The sequence below is a fragment of the Chaetodon auriga genome, chromosome 9, assembly GCF_051107435.1.
Source record: "Chaetodon auriga isolate fChaAug3 chromosome 9, fChaAug3.hap1, whole genome shotgun sequence".
In the NCBI taxonomy this organism is placed as follows: domain Eukaryota; kingdom Metazoa; phylum Chordata; class Actinopteri; order Chaetodontiformes; family Chaetodontidae; genus Chaetodon; species Chaetodon auriga.
The window spans coordinates 17,737,501-17,752,915 of record NC_135082.1 but is presented as its reverse complement, the minus strand read 5'-3'; the positions used below and the strand labels follow the sequence as shown (position 1 = coordinate 17,752,915).

Sequence of the window (15,415 nt, the reverse complement as noted above, 5' to 3'; positions counted from 1 at the left end):
GCCGTGACGTGCTTTATTTCTCTTGCCTTTAAAAAGGGAACATGACTGACACATTAAAACGCAACAAAAGCAGATCAACATAAACAGATCAGATTAGGTCAACATTATATGTAATGTAATGGGTGATATGCATGTTCATAATAAGAGCAGGTTTGCTTTATGGGAAGGGTTACCAGAAAAACTGATAGATATATTATTAAACGGAACGATTAGATCGATAAAGCTTAAAAAAATATGGATCATCTATGCGTCAACACCAGATGTAGTAACATTTTTAGCCGTTTGGTGGCAGTGAAGACATCTGCTGGTGTCTAATCTGCCAAAATATATGAGGAAGAAGGAGTAAAGAGCCAATCACGAAGCAGGGCACCATATTGAACCGATGTTTTGATCCGAACCGCTGCTCTTTTCCATCAGTTTACTTTGGGTCTGTTTTTACTCAAGAAGCCACAACTTGAAAAAGAAGAATTTATACTCACGCGGTGACAATGAAGCTAACGGACATCAAAAAGTTAAAAGTGCCCGAGCTGCGGTCCAGACTTAAAGAACTCGGGCTGGACGTCAAGGGACTGAAGGCTGAGCTGGTAGGCAGGCTGTGGTCTGCTTCAGAGGCAGGACAAAGTGGAGTAGACAGCGAGGAAGAGCCAAAACTACAAAATGACACCTCACGGACACCTGCGGCACCGACGGAGACCGTGGACGTCCGCACTCAGTCCCCATCACCACCGACAGAAGCTGGTGTTACTACGCGCAGTGAACTAGACCACACGAGAGAGGTGACAGACTCCGCCACACAGACAGAGACCGACACCGGTCTGCCAGCACCACAGCGAGGCTCTGAGCTTATTCCAGAGAGGGTACCGGAGTACCAAGCTGAGCAGGGACATGCAGAGGGTCCCCGAGAGGACAGGAGAGCCCAGTCATCAGAGGGCATGGCCAGAGGCAGAGCTTTCTACGAGTTCAAAGAGGAGATCCGATACAAGAGGTAATGCAAGATAGACTGTACTTAAAGGTTTATTGTGCAGCTCCAACTTTTCCAAAAACAGAAGCAAGTAGCAAAGGTTTGATAAAAAAAGTTAGACTTTAAAAATCTCTTAAGGAACTTTTTGAATGTGGGATCTCATGAAGAAGGGTGTTATAAAGCAGCGTGCGTTTCTATCTTTTCTCAACCAGAGCCAAATCACCACAACCTGCAGTGAACAGGGAGGAGGCAGAAGAGGAAGATGAGGTCAGATTAAATCCATGTAAGTCTGCAAACAACACTTTCTTGTGCATGAACATGAAAGGACCCTGATTTTGTTCGGATTTTAAAACAAGACTAACTAATTTTGTCGAGGAAATAGTCCCAAGAGTCGTATGTGAAGTCATTAGAGCAGCATAGAGGCACATTGAATCCCTGATCTTCCTCGTTGTTTGCACAGATGACAGTCACCTCCACTTTGAGGTGGGTCCTGACTGTGGATGTGGTCAGCCGCGGTTCTGGGCTCGATGCCCCTCCCTGTGGTCAGGCTGCAGGCTCACCCACGGGGTGCTGCAGGGCAGGGTGGGCTTTGAGGTGAGACTGGAGAGGAAGTTGTTGACGACACAGCCGGAGGAACAAGAAGACATGGATCCTTACGGCCTGAGAGTGGGCTGGTCGACGGCCGACGCCTCTCTGCTGCTGGGTAAGGATAAGGTTCATTATTAGGTTCACTTCACCTTTTTGACCCAGGACAGCTTATCTGAACATCTGTCTTCTGTCTGTCTCATATCAGGTGAAGACGAATTCTCTTTTGCTTATGATGGGCGTGGTAAGAAAGTGTCAGGTGGGATGGAGGAAGACTTTGGAGAACCTTTCTCAGAGGGGGACATCATTGGCTGTTACGCTGTGAGGAACACTTTTCTATTCACGTCCTCCTCTGCTCACGTTCTTTGAAACTTTACTGTCTTGTTGCTCTCTTGTCAGATAGAGTTGAGGACATTTCTTATTTTAATCTTAGTCGTGTGTTTGTGTGACAGTCTTTCTCCACAGACGCTGCTGTTGAGCTCTCATTCCAGAAGAACGGCCGTTTCATGGGTGTGGCCTTTTCCCTGAACGCCTCTGTGCTGCCGCGTTGTCCTCTGTTCCCTCATGTCCTCTGTAAGAGCTGTTCAGTCAGATTCCAGCTGGACCCCACGGCTCCTCCATGGTACCCCGGCCCTCCAGGCTTTACATCGCTGGCAGCTCTTTCTGCAGGCCAGAGGGTTCGTTCTACATCAGCGCCCTCCTCCAGAGCACAGTGTGAGGTGAGAGTGTCGCTCAGAGTATTTCAAAGTGAATAATATCTCTGTATACCTCCTGCTAGCGTGGCTAAAAAGAACAACTAATGGTTGTTTTCAGACTGAATATAAAAAGTCATTACAAGTTGTTATGTTTGAACCTCTCTCTCCCTCCCTCCAGGTGTTGTTGATGGTTGGTCTTCCTGGTTCAGGGAAGAGCCACTGGGCCAGGACTCACATGAAGGAGCATCCAGAGAAACAGTACAGGCTGCTGGGCACAGAGGAGCTGCTCGCCTGTATGATTGTCAGTCCGACCTCCAGTCTTCACCCTCATGTTTTATATCATATGTACATAAATACATTCTAAGACGATGTTCAGTTTCTGACCTACTGATCCACCAATGTTCAACCTGTGTGTGTGGGTGTGTTCAGAGCGGTGGACAGAGGGACAGCAGGCTGCAGCAGGCTTCTCAGTGTCTGACTGATTTGATCAAGATGGCTGCACAGACTCCTGCCAACTATATCCTCGATCAGGTAACTCTTCACATACAGCATATAGCACATATTGTCAAACTTATGTAAAGTGTTATCATTTTGCTTATTATCACAGTTTTACATGGGACAAAATTTCAACTACAGTCTCAGAGAAATGTCAAAATTATTTTAGTTATGTGTGATCAATGCACATGCTTGGAGGTATCAGTATTTGGACACTGTATTCCACCTCAGCTCTCTTACCGTATTCTGCTTGCCATCTCTGTTGTCCAGTGCAACGTCCTCTTCTCTGCACGGCGTCACAAGCTGCAGCTGTTTACAGGCTTCAGGCGGCGAGTGGTGGTTGTCTTTCCCTCAGCAGACGAGTGGAAAAGACGACTGTTCCAGCATCAGAAGAGTGACGGGGAGCAGATCCCTGAGACCGCCCTCCTCAAGCTCCAAGGTCTGACTTACATCTCAGGGATTATTAAAAGGATGATCATTCAGTCCTTTATTGGGCACACACAACTGAAACCTTCCTCCTCTTCTGCAGTGAGCTGCAGTCTTCCAGAGCAGCAGAGTGACCTGCTGGAGGAGCTGCAGTATGTCGAGCTGCCTCAGGAACAGGCACAAACGCTCCTTCAGGAGTATAAAGATGAGGCTCGCAGACTGCTGCCCCCCGTCCCCAAACAGGACAAGAAGAAGCCCAGACTTCACAAGAAAAGACCCCACCCTCACGGCCCTCCACCCTCACGTAGGATGCAGTGGACTGCACTTAATGGTCAGTGAGAGAAATGAAAGGCTGTTTTGAAAGAGTTGATATTTTCAGACGTAAGTTGATTTTATTTATCATCTTTGCAGGGTGGACCGACGCGAGACTCAACATGCAGTCATGGAGGCAGCAGCAGCAGCCAAGATATGTGAGTGTTGTGAAATCAAACTAAAACCGCTGCTGTGTTTTGTAGAAATCACCTCGATGCCACTAGAGGTCGAATCTGAGATTGAACTTGTATCAGCTGTACACGTGATAAAAGGAGGTCTTTCACCAAGTAAACTGATCTGATTTGTGTTATTTACTTTTCAGTGGAGCGCGGCTTATCAGGACCAGGGCTACTACTACAGAGACTTTGGTGACAGCGGTTATGAAGGTCACTGGTGAAGAAACCTGGAGCAACAACAAACAGAAGCCGCTGACTGTGTTTACAAGGACAATCATTTTACTGATGTCATTTAATTTTGAAAAAAGAGAGCTGACCACGACAGGAAGTCACATTACTCAGAGATCTACACACTACAGTATGTGCTGCACTCGCTGCTTTGGCCAATCAGAGATAATCAGTGTTGTAGTATTTAATCATTTTAACAATGAAAACCAGGTCACTTTTTAGCATTTTTATTCAAAATACTTTTTGAAATGTATCATTTTACTGTACAAGGTACAAATGGTAAAAATATACAGTATTTTTGCACAGTTGTAATACCAGTATTGGTCAGAGGGCTTAAAGTCAAAGATCAATAACTCCCTGAACTTTTGAAATGTTTCTTTTGTGTGTGTACATTTGATCATCTGGACGCCTCCTCTGATGCCATCAGCTGAGTTTCCTGTCGCCTGCTGTGGCCTCGCTCTCCGTCAGGCTTCACTGTCTGATAAAGTAGCACAGCTCCTTTAGCTGAAGGACACAGCTCCGTCCACAGAGGGCGGCTTCTGTCCAGCTGCAACACCTCCTACAAGGAGGGGCAACAAAACGCAGTCTTAACAGTATTTCACAAATTTTGGTGCTTTTATATGCTGATTAGACGTGATTGTTATGTACTGCACTTTCCTCCTAATGCAGCTGCCAAAACAAGAAAGCTCTGGAGTTACTATGCACACAATTATAAATCTCCAGTTATACACAACTCACTGTTTTGCTGAGGAAGACGATATCCGTGGACTCGTGGGCCTCTGCTCCTCCTTTCCAGTACAGCTTTCTGACTTCATCAGATGTCAGTGAGCAACTGAGGACACACAGAGATAACTGACTCTACGTTGTATCTTTATGAAGCTGTTCTAAGCAAATCTCTGTCATATCTCTGAAAATAATAACAAAAACCAAAACATCTTGCAAAAGATATCATCGTCTCAGATCACAGCAAATACACCTGTTGTCGGCCCCCAGTAGACCCATTTTTTAATATATTATTTTTTTTATCTGCAACTTCTGCTGCTGTTCTGCCCAGGTCTCTTGTAAAGTTAACATCCCTGGTTAAGTAAAGATTTTCTATATATTTCTATATATAAGAGAATGAAGCACCTGACATAGAACTCAGCACTCGGTCTGCCAGCGCTGGTGTGATTCAGAGCGACGCCCATCAGGACAGGATCTCCCAGAGAGCTCAGAGGAATATTCACCTGTGGATGGACAGACGGGAGGCGGGATGACAGAAGAGAGAGATTAAATTAAAAGAGTTTCTAAAGTGGATATTACAGATTTTAGACTGGTTCTCTATCGTTGCTAAAAAGCTGAACTCTGACTGATGATCACCAGGATGAACTAAATAAGGAAAACGCTTGATTTTTTGATCTTTAAACAGGAGTCTTTTATGTACATATTTCTTAGTTTATCACTGAAAGACAGTCTGACCTTTAACCTTTAAAACTAGTGCTGAAACAATTAAGCCGGTTAAGACAAAATGAATTGTCTAATTCATCTATTAACAAGATAAAAGTAAAAATATTTGGTTCCAGCTTCCCAAATGTGAGAATTTGATGGTTCTCTTTGTCTTTGTCTCAAAATCTGGGTTTTGGACTGTCGGACAAAACAAGTGATTTGAAGACGACTCTGAACCTTCAGTTGGCGTTTTTAACTGTTTTCACACATTTTATCGACTAAATGACCAGTTAAAATTATCATACAGTTAATTTCATTATGGGAGAGAAAAGGAGGAACTTGGGTTCATTTATTTACCAACAGATCATAAGGAAATAAAAGGAGAACACGCATTTCTGCACTTCTTTAATGCCAACATGGAAACGCAGCCTTTTGTTTTCATTAGGTCAAGTCACTAAACACGTCAGTTTAGCAGAGAAACCAACCTCGTCTCGGATCTCAGCGCACACAGACGAGAACAGCTCTGAGACGACGAGCCTCTGCTGCATCATGTCCACACTGATCTGCTCCTCACGCACCGCCCGGCCCAGACGCTCACACACCACCTGAGGAGGGCAGCGACTGTATAAACGGCACATCGAGCATATTGGTGACACTTCATTCACTTCGTTTCTCCTCACCTTGGGCTCTGGATGGCCGCCGGGGATGTCCAGGAGCCCCCCCGCCTCTGCCACCCTCTGGCTCCTCCTGATCAACACCACCTGACCGTCATCTGTGCACAAGACGGCGCCCACACCCAGAGGCTGAGCCAGCAGTGCCAGAGCATCACCGAACTCCACCTCTCCCAGCTGACGGAGCTCTGCCACTCGACACGACCAGTTAGTTCCCAAGTAGTCCTTGTAGCAAGTCAGGCCTAGTCTCAGAGTGAGGAGCGGCCCAGTGTCTTGATCGTCTGTGTTTTCTGTATCTTCTTCCTGATTCACAGGCGTGTTTCGTCCGTCCAGACCGTTCTGAGCAGTGTCGTGCTGAGAATCGCAGGGACACAGATTCTCCTCCATGCTTTTCCTGCTGTTTAATTCCCCTTCCTGGTCCTCTGCACGGTCTGAGATGGGGACGTGGGGCGAAAGAGTGCAGGGTTTAGGAGAAACGGAGGAGGAGGAGACATGCACAGGAGAAACCAAACAGAAGGAGTGCAGTCTGAACTTGGACCCGTTGAAAAGCCACGGCTCTTTGTACACCCGCTCGGTCCACACCTCCTCTATCTGACGCTCCAGAGTCGGATCGGTCTGCCTGTTAAATCTGAGAAGAAGGAGAGGAGTTAAAAAAACTTTTCAAGTTACTACAATGATATGTTTGTTTCCCATTGTAAAAGTACTACATTAAAGGATGAGGCAGGTGTTATTCTATATTTTTCAGAGTGGCAACAACTCTCTGAACTAACTGTACTTTATATGGAGTATAATGTGTAAAGTCTTAGACATTTATTCATGTACTGTACATCTCACACACAGCGTCAATGGTGATCAAAGGGACTTTTTTCAACACCTTGGGCAAGTTGGATCACAATATAACCCAGTATCTTCATCACGTGTTTGAGCCACTGTGTTGCTCAGCAGAAAAGCCTTTTAAGTAGATATCTATGGTTTGAACTCATTTTAGAGCTTTGTTTTATGTTCCTACCTTTCTGAGAGCTCCACTTGTACTTGAGACTCCAGCAGCCCCCTCCAGGCTGCACAGTGCAGCAGCACAGACACCTCAGAGTCCATCATGTCTCACTGTGTCTTATCATTTGAGTCTTTCTCTTCTCTTCGCACACACTGTTGCAGTCCAGTAATCCTCACCTGAAAATATCTATGCCAGGTGTTTTAGCTTTTCTGTTAAGGAAACAAAATGCACAGGAAAGAAACAGAAGCCGTAAACATGTTGTAAAGAGCCAAATCGAAACTTTTTTAAATGCAGCAAATAACTGTGTCCACACCAGGAAGCACGCTTCCTCTGACTTCCCCCTTCATTGATCAAACACAAACAGACACGTCAACAACGCACACATTCAGAGTGTGTTTATATCGAGCCAGCCAGTCACTGCAAACGTGTCAAAACCTGCCGACACTGTGCCTCACGTTGGCAAGCATTTTGTTTGCAGTTATCTAAACTCCTAAATTTAATTACAGGTGTTTGTTAAGCTCAATAAATATCTGGTCATGGTAAGAGTCACAAACAGTCACATATTAGCCTTTTTATGTGCACAAAGGGACTTCTGCAGGACTCACACAGGTCTTTGTACTTGATCTACCTGATCACACAACTGCTTCAGGTGTGCTCAAAATGTACTTGGTTGACATCTTCAATCCCTCGTCCCCTTTGTTTCTCATTTGTAACGGCGTGATAGCGCACACCTTTATCACAGTAACTGGCACATGAAGCTTGGCGACATCATGTTATTACCAGCATAAATCAAAGCAGATGCCAAGTCAGAATAAGTGAAAACACCTGTGTGAGTGTGCGTTTGTATCAGTGTTGGTATCAGGACACTGGACAAGAAATTATCACAGTTCAGAAGTGATGAAGGTGTTTTTTTAAATAGAGAGTGAACACTCTTACAGATGGCAGGAAGCTGCTGTTCTCTGGGAGTTGAATCTGGCAAGAAAAATATGCTTTTGGTCACGCCCCGTGTTATGACGTCACAGCAGGTGTTTTTGCCTCTTGGCAGGTGAAAATCACCTGCAGTGACATCACCAGCAGGGGCTGTGGCCAGAAGAGCAACACGTGGTGGGTGCAACTGGTTATTTTACCTTTAAGAAAAGACTAAATAGATCATAAAGCTTTGTGAAAATTGATATAATGCTAATACAAACTGGTACAGGAGCCGGAATGAGGCAAAATCCATGCGAGTTTCAGTTGTAGATGACAGTTTTTTTGTCCCATAGATCCCACAGATTTGGCTTTGCTAAGGCTATTTGTTAGAGAAACTCGAGTTAGCCTCAGTGTTGTAAACTGTTCCGACTTGAACAGGTCAAACTGACAACTTCAGCTTCAGTTCATCCTGTATCTGAACTCATGCAGAAAGACCGTAAACTAACGCAAAACACAGATTAAAAACGATAATACCGCCAGGATTTTGTAACGTGTAGCACTACTACAGTAGCTTGTACAACTATGAAAATGTGTTAAATTCGGGCTCAAACGGTGTAATTTCATCTTACCTTCCTTGGCGAAAACGTATACAACACAGCAGAGTGTAGCGTCTTCCTCTTTATTAGACAGATGGCAAATGTGTTCATTATCACCACCCAGCGGAGAGACTCCGAACTGCAGGGACATCTGTCATCATTAGAAAAAATACTGACAGACAGTTGCGCAAAATTTAAATAATTGCGCATTTTTACAAACTGTGCATGTGATATGTTGAATTCAAGATGTACTGACAGGTTTTAGGACATTATATAAATCCTGGATTTCACCTCTGTGGGTGAACATGGCAACAGCAGTGTTAGAATCCTGGGAAAACAAGCACGTGAGTCGGCGTGTTTGTGATGTGTTAAGATGCCTAGAATCAACGACAACTTCCGGTCAAACCAAAACAAAAGAAATACTATCTAAATATTATCTAGCCAAATGAAGTGCAGTTATTATTTATTCATATACAGAATTTAGGCTTATTTTGTGCACAACAGCCCTTGGCAAAATAGGTCATATGACATAGATTCCGTAATTATATTTTTAAAATTCATTGTGTCGTATGTTTTTTGTTTTTGTTTTTGTTTTAATCAAAAGGCAGTGGCACGACCTCGCCCTGCAGTCGATGTGAACCATGGTCTTTCAAATACCGTGTAGCAGTGAAAGAAAATGGAAATAGCGTTTATTTTGAAGAGAAACATTACCGTTTTCCGGTTTCCGTTTTAGCTTACTTGACTCAGCTGAGTTTATGTAATGGCCCACTGCACAGCTCATGTTATGAAACTGAGCTTTCTTGGTATGTCACATTTCTTTGTTTGAGTGTTGGCTTTTTGCGTGTTCAGGTTTGCACCATTGTTAAATATTTGTTCTTCCTCTTTCGCAAAACGTCGCTAGCTAAATTAGATCGTTTTTACCTTAGCAAGCTAACAGAAGCACAGAATGGCTGTCGGTCACTTAAAGCTAACTCCGGCTAGCTCTAGCTGTGCTGCTCAGGTAGCAGAACACAATGTTTCTATTGGAAACTCATAGGTATTCTCTGCTTTGTATTTGACAGTTCATTTCATATAATTAATAATGTGTAATCCCAGCATTTACTCTGTAGCTGGTGGTGTAGCTAATGAAAGTAACTCAACGTCAGTTTTAATTCAAAGTAGAACTAACTTCGGCTGCACAGGGTCAACAAACGCCAGTAACAAGTTTGAGATCTCAGGACCAGCTGGTAGTGATGGTTGGTTCGTATTAAAGTTCTTCTTTCAAAGCATTTCAGTCACCTCGCCCCCTGTTGTTGTCCTCAGTCAAGTCACGTGTCCACAGATGAGGGGACAGCTGCTGACACCATCAGTTTTAATGGAAACACACTGAAAGGTAAAGAAAGGAAAACTGACTGTTGGTCACTTTTCCCATTAACTATATATATGTCTTTATTGAATCAAATTTTCTCAATATGTTTTATAGCTAAATGGTTTTGTTGACATTGAACACAAATTATGTCCTTGCAACACAAGTAGATTGGTATACTCAGAGTGCAACATGGACATATTTATAATGCTGTGAGGCTTTTGTCTTGACTCTTCCCACTTAGTCATTAATATTTTGGTTTCAAATGTCTCCCTGCTTCTCCTGTAACAGCCTTTTTTTTGTACGGTTCCTGATGTCAACATCTGTCCTCTCTGCACAGGTCGTCTGTGTGGAACTTCACTAATTAACCATCATGCAGTTGGAGGCTCAGCTGCGTCTTTGTCAGAGTTGTCTTTGGTGCTGCAAGAGTGGGCTGCGCCTGCTCTCCCAAAGCTACGCACACAGGTAGAGAGAGAGAGAGAGAGTGTGTGTGTGAGAGAGTGAGAGAGAGAGTGACTGAAAACAGCAGGTACTCAGCTTTGCACAGGTCTGAGTGTGTGTTTGATTTTGAGTCCTTTTCTTTCTCACCACAGAAAAGCTGTGAACTACTACGATCTCCTGGGAGTCAAATCTGACGCCAGCTCAGCAGAAATTAAAAATGCATTTTTTGACAAATCTAAGAAGGTAGGGTCCTCATTTGGTGACAAGCTGCAAATGAAGAAAATGTCTGGCCACACGAGGGCAGCCTTTCACAGCCTTGCTTCTACTTTGTAACTGTTCCCACAGTGGGCTTCCTTCCTGTTTGTTTTCATGTTGTGATTCCCAGTGTAAATAAGGATGTGCATGTGTATTTACCTTGCGTTTCTGGCATAATTGAGGGGTGACACCACTTACCCTTTAGAGAAAAAAACATGCATGCGAGTACAGACCATACATATGCATGCATTTGTTTAACAGAGAAAGTACAACGCAGCATGTCCACATAAGCACATGCCTGCACCAGAACAGCTCTTGGTTCATTGGTCGGTTACGACTCATTACTGTAACTGACCCACTTATCATGCAGCTGCACCCAGACAGCAACCCAGCCGACCCAGCTCTGCACAGCCAGTTTGTGGAGCTGAACGAGGCCTACCGAGTGCTGAGCAAGGACCAGAGCAGGAAGGAGTACGACTTCAAAATCAGACGTCCATACAGTGGGGGCCAGGCCTTCAGCTCCAGTCACACCAGCTCCAGAGCCAGGTGAAGATACACACAGTCAGTCGATTTGCGCTTATTAGATAGGTGATCTGAACATCATCCAGACTCTTAAACACCGTTAGTGTGGGGAAAAAAGACAATTTTCTGACTACTTCAGACTGGCCTCATTAATGCCTCAGTTTAGTTTATTTTTAACATTTGTACCATCTGTCCCACCTTTGTTTTTAATGGCGCCTATCATGATACATCTTCAAATATTTCACCATCAGTAGGGACGCCCAGGAGAACATGCGTTACTGGGAGCAGTTTCGTCAGTCTCATGCACAGGACATGATGTCGGAGGACTGGCAGAGGAGGAGGAAGAGGAGGAACTTCCAGCTGTTGGGCTACTGCATCATTGCCATGGTGCTCAGCATGGGAGCCCACGCAGTCTTCTTCAAGTGAGAAAAGGGCATTGTGTGCTTTTTTGTTTTATTTGTCTTGATATTTGAACTCCATTTCATGCTTTCCTGTCGTGAGCTTGCCTCTGCAGTCCATCCCTCTTGTTTCCTGAATTCATGCTTTCTGTGCTCCACACTCACATCTGGATGAATGGGATTGTTTGTGGACATGTCTCTCTGCCATGTGTCCTGGCACCGCCTCATGGCTTGTGGCCTTGTATTTGTTTTCACACACTGACTCTGTGCCACTTGTGTTTGCGTAGATTCACTTCTTTGTGATCTGAAGAGCTTTTCTACCAGCTGCACAAAGTCATAAATACAACTGAGCATACAGAACGCCTGCTGAGCAACACGTTTTCAGGTTAAGCAAAGTTATTCTGTGAAGGGCGTCTTAACCCAAGTGTTTCCCCAACTCTTTCAGGATACTGGAACAGGTTCACAATGACTTCATGGACGAGAAAGATCGAGTCATCACAGAAATTTACAATGAATGCAAAGAGAGGGCCAGGTGAGTGCTTTAAATTGATTTGTGTCTTTCTTCAGTTTGATGGCACCTTTGGCTGATAACATGAAATCTGTGCGGGTTTGCTGATGTTTGAATGTGATGCTGGATCTGATGGTGTCTTCCGTGCTGTTTCACAGGGTCAACGGTTTTAAGAAACAGACCGAAATCCTGCGGCAGAAACATGCTGAGTTTCTGGAGAAATACAAAATCCCCAGAGATGGAAATGACAAGTAGGAGAGTCTCCAGCCGTGCTCAGTGGTGATGGAGTTTGAACTGCCAGCGGGAGGAAGGCGGCAGAGTGACTGTGGTACAAGTTTTAGGATTTTTCAAGTTTTTGTCAACGTTTATCCTCACACATAGAGCGTGGGTGTGATGTGGGAGGGTTTCATCTGGTCACAGAAGTGTTTCTTTGTGACCAAGTTGAACTGTATATCAGACCGTTGAAGCATTTGCAGTTGGTGAAATATTTGAAGTGATGCAGCAGTGAAAAGGATCCAGCTGCAGTGTGCGCACGAACCTCACAGAGCCGTCATGAACACTGGTAAACTGCCTCCACTGAACTCAAAGCAACATGTTATTCATTGTTCTCAGCCTCGTTTCTGTGTTAGTGGCGCACAGCACGCTGGGCTCACAGACAGCAGTCATCTGAGTTGATCAAGTCAAGACGAGAAAGACTGTTATCTTGCCAACATGTTTCCAGTGGAAAGAAACTGGCATGATTGATTACCGTCGGGTTATGCACAAGAGGGACACTCTGTAATGTTCTCACAGGTTTAATGAGCCTGTTCGTGGGAGGATGTTTGAAGAGGGTGCAGTATAATATGTGCAGAGTTAAAATTTTCCAGCATAATGATTTTCCAAACAAAGTATTCACAGTTCTGGATCTTAACTCATCATGGTTCCCTCTGCTGAGCTTGTGTGTTACTGTAGAAATGTAACGTCAGCATTTCTGGGTTGACATTTATTGTTAAATACTGTAATAATGTTGAGACAATGGAAATGTGTAAATTTAATGGAAAGGTGCTTATAATTACAGATAAAAGTTCCTCCAGAGCCAACCTGTATCATATGGCCTCTCAGTTTTTAGGACTTTAGAGATTGTTCTCACCGTCTTTCACTGCCTTACCTCGTTGACTGAGGGGATGTAAAAGAGAAATGATTAAAAGATCGACTTTTCTCTCATCAATCATTACTTCCCCTTTGTTTCGCCTCTCATTCGCACGCCTTTTGGTTCTGGTTTTGTAACACAGAGCAGGCTACAGACAACAGCTTTTGAAAAATTCACCATTCCTTGCTTATTAATATTTTATCAACCATTTTATTTGTATCTTTCTACAGTGAAATTTGTTTTACACTTACTGGCCGAGTTAGTAAGAGGCTTAGACACCCAGATGTAGTTTAATAAGCAACCATACAGACTCAGGCTTGTTTTAATTGGATAATTATTTCTCTGTCCTATTTCAGAACTCAGAAGTTTCTTTTCCATTGTCTCAGTGGTCAGACTTGAATTTGAGCCGCTCTTTTAACCTGTAATCTCATGTGGAGCCGCAGATGTGATTAAAAAACAGATTTTACAGATGCAGCACATAGCATGTTTATTTGCACACTGACATTCACATGAAAGTTATGAAACAGTTCCGAAGAACATCCTGGGCACAGAACGTCTGTTTACTGGTGACATCATGGAAAAGGGACCAGGTTTCTAGGTTGTTTTTTTTTTAAAGATTACTTCCATAAGTATGAATTGAACTCTCATGTGAATTGTGTTTTAAGAAAAGGTATTGCCCTGTTCCTTCTTGCCCCCCCCCGTCCTGAGACTTCAGCAGGAGATAACACATCCCTGCATAGCTTACAGACACCCTCACCCTCATGTGGCATGCGAGTGCCGTGTCATAACCCAAACACACCATAATGACTGAGATGCTGGTGTCGGCATGCCTTCACACACACACACACACACACACAAACTGATGGAAGACAAGCCTTGTAAGAGAGGCCACTGCAGTACTGCACAGGAAAAACAGCCATGAAGAGTTTTAATGGACTTTTATCTCTGGTTTAATGAGCTGCAGAGGAAAAGTGTGTCGAGTCATGCACTGAAATAACTGTCTTTGCGTCTGACGTGTGCTATCTGATGTATTACTAGGAAAACAATAGTGATACTGAGTGGGTAAAATCATTAATAACAAACCGACTGACTTAATATATACCTTTATTTGGATTTTTCATGTTTTAATTCTCAGATAGCTTTAGACGCCTTATTTTCAGGGACCATTTCTGAACACTTTCCTAGGAAGTTTACAGGTGTCACAGTAGGAAAAGCACTGGTGCAGTTAATCAAATGAACTACGGCCAAATTCCATTTAGCTGCTTCAGTTTTAGTGTCCTGGCGACGTGCATGCTGGCTCACTGTCACACTGTCATGACTTACTGGAACAACCAAATACAACAGAACCATTGTTTGTGTTATTAGCTGGCTGTTTGTGACACCTGCTGGGACAATGAAAATGTGTGAAGTGAAAATCAGGTCTACAGAGACGAGGTTCATTTATCAAAGGAAGCTTTTTTCTCCATATATGTTGAATTTTATGCCTGACTAGAGTTACATTTCTGTGCACTGACTGAAAGATTATGTTACATCCACAGTTCAGTACATTTATGAACTGATGGTATACCGATTCAACTTTGACTTTTCCTGTAACCCAAAATCCAACCGCAGTTTTCAAGGTGACACCTTCATATTGCTTGTTTTGTCCAACCAACAGCCCAAAACCAAACATGCTCAGTTTACTGTCATAGAGGATTAAGAAAACCAGTGAATACTCGCATTTGAGCTGTAAGAACCACAATTAGACGATTAATCAGTCATCAGACTTTGTAGATATCTGTCAGTTGATTTATAAATTAATGATCAATTGTTTCATCTCTGTCCACACATAATCAATAGCAGCCTAGAATAAAACCACGTGCACACAGCCTTACTGAAAATCCCAAATTACCAGAAATAATATCGAGGACATGTCCTCAGCGGCAGTTATAGCTCGGTTCCCCACTCGAAAGGGGGCCCCTGGCGGCCCCCAGACCCCACGTTGTGGGACCAGTAGAGACGTTGCACCTGTATTCAGTGCGCCTGTCCTGTTCGGAAAAAGTTGGCAGCGCAATGGTTACGCTGCGTGCGTCTCAAGGGCAAAGGAAATGAGGAAACCGATCACAACAACTAATGAAGACTGCTACCTCCACAGACCTCTGGCTGTCTGCGGACTAACCTGCTGCTCCGCCGGCTCTGCTGTGGCTGTGCTGCCATGTCAGTACAGGATGTTATTCTAGTCATATTTATAAGAGGATAAAAAAAAAACGGGAAGATGCGCCTGGAGGGGAAACGTCACATTTTCAAGGGGAGCGACAGTGTGGAGAGGCTGTGACCGAGCCGGGGAGCAGAATATGCGGCACCG

At 44.0% G+C, this 15,415-nt stretch overlaps 4 protein-coding genes across 5 annotated transcripts in view; 3 read left to right on the top strand and 1 right to left on the bottom strand.

The window, feature by feature from the left end:
• The first annotated feature begins 352 nt into the window (after positions 1–352).
• LOC143325618 (heterogeneous nuclear ribonucleoprotein U-like protein 2) lies at positions 353–4,123 on the top strand. Its single transcript, XM_076738828.1, has 11 exons — positions 353–985; positions 1,174–1,244; positions 1,422–1,664; positions 1,755–1,867; positions 1,999–2,265; positions 2,420–2,542; positions 2,671–2,772; positions 3,007–3,175; positions 3,266–3,493; positions 3,574–3,632; positions 3,797–4,123. Exons 1-11 carry the CDS (start codon positions 489–491, stop codon positions 3,869–3,871), a joined length of 1,947 nt encoding a protein of 648 aa, XP_076594943.1. The 5' UTR covers positions 353–488; the 3' UTR covers positions 3,872–4,123.
• On the bottom strand, positions 4,090–8,777 carry nudt22 (nudix (nucleoside diphosphate linked moiety X)-type motif 22). The gene is made up of 8 exons (XM_076738829.1): positions 8,730–8,777; positions 8,507–8,612; positions 6,984–7,177; positions 5,984–6,602; positions 5,789–5,908; positions 5,007–5,104; positions 4,617–4,710; positions 4,090–4,437 (listed from the first exon to the last, which is right to left on the bottom strand). Exons 3-8 carry the CDS (start codon positions 7,070–7,072, stop codon positions 4,276–4,278), a joined length of 1,182 nt encoding a protein of 393 aa, XP_076594944.1. The 5' UTR covers positions 7,073–7,177; positions 8,507–8,612; positions 8,730–8,777; the 3' UTR covers positions 4,090–4,275.
• A 423-nt stretch (positions 8,778–9,200) lies between these two features.
• On the top strand, positions 9,201–13,149 carry dnajc4 (DnaJ (Hsp40) homolog, subfamily C, member 4). 2 transcript variants are annotated; one of them, XM_076738831.1, is made up of 8 exons: positions 9,201–9,276; positions 9,776–9,845; positions 10,159–10,283; positions 10,412–10,502; positions 10,885–11,060; positions 11,291–11,458; positions 11,880–11,966; positions 12,101–13,149. In XM_076738831.1, the coding sequence occupies exons 3-8, from the start codon at positions 10,192–10,194 to the stop codon at positions 12,195–12,197; spliced, it is 711 nt and encodes a 236-aa protein (XP_076594946.1). In that variant the 5' UTR covers positions 9,201–9,276; positions 9,776–9,845; positions 10,159–10,191; the 3' UTR covers positions 12,198–13,149. The 2 variants fall into 2 exon arrangements, with proteins under 2 accessions (XP_076594946.1, XP_076594945.1); XM_076738830.1 differs by having other exon boundaries at positions 11,288–11,458.
• Positions 13,150–15,156: 2,007 nt separating this feature from the next.
• vegfba (vascular endothelial growth factor Ba) overlaps positions 15,157–15,415 on the top strand; it is a 15,725-nt gene continuing 15,466 nt past the window's right edge. Inside the window, exon 1 of the mRNA XM_076739572.1 lies at positions 15,157–15,415. This exon is cut by the window's right edge and continues 741 nt beyond it. The gene's annotated coding sequence lies outside the window, so the exon portion shown is untranslated.

Excerpts from the sequence above, each read along its gene's own strand:
- dnajc4 (XM_076738830.1), top strand. The coding sequence starts at position 10,192 with ATGCAGTTGGAGGCTCAGCTGCGTCTTTGTCAGAGTTGTCTTTGGTGC. Across the intron at positions 10,284-10,411 it reads TCCCAAAGCTACGCACACAG|AAAAGCTGTGAACTACTACG; the intron begins GTAGAGAGAGAG and ends TTCTCACCACAG. Across the intron at positions 10,503-10,884 it reads TTTTTGACAAATCTAAGAAG|CTGCACCCAGACAGCAACCC; the intron begins GTAGGGTCCTCA and ends CTTATCATGCAG.
- LOC143325618 (XM_076738828.1), top strand. The coding sequence starts at position 489 with ATGAAGCTAACGGACATCAAAAAGTTAAAAGTGCCCGAGCTGCGGTCC. Across the intron at positions 1,665-1,754 it reads CGACGCCTCTCTGCTGCTGG|GTGAAGACGAATTCTCTTTT; the intron begins GTAAGGATAAGG and ends GTCTCATATCAG. Across the intron at positions 1,868-1,998 it reads ACATCATTGGCTGTTACGCT|TCTTTCTCCACAGACGCTGC; the intron begins GTGAGGAACACT and ends TTTGTGTGACAG.
- nudt22 (XM_076738829.1), bottom strand. The coding sequence starts at position 7,072 with ATGATGGACTCTGAGGTGTCTGTGCTGCTGCACTGTGCAGCCTGGAGG. Across the intron at positions 5,909-5,983 it reads GCGGCCATCCAGAGCCCAAG|GTGGTGTGTGAGCGTCTGGG; the intron begins GTGAGGAGAAAC and ends TGCCCTCCTCAG. Across the intron at positions 5,105-5,788 it reads GCGCTGAGATCCGAGACGAG|GTGAATATTCCTCTGAGCTC; the intron begins GTTGGTTTCTCT and ends GTCCATCCACAG.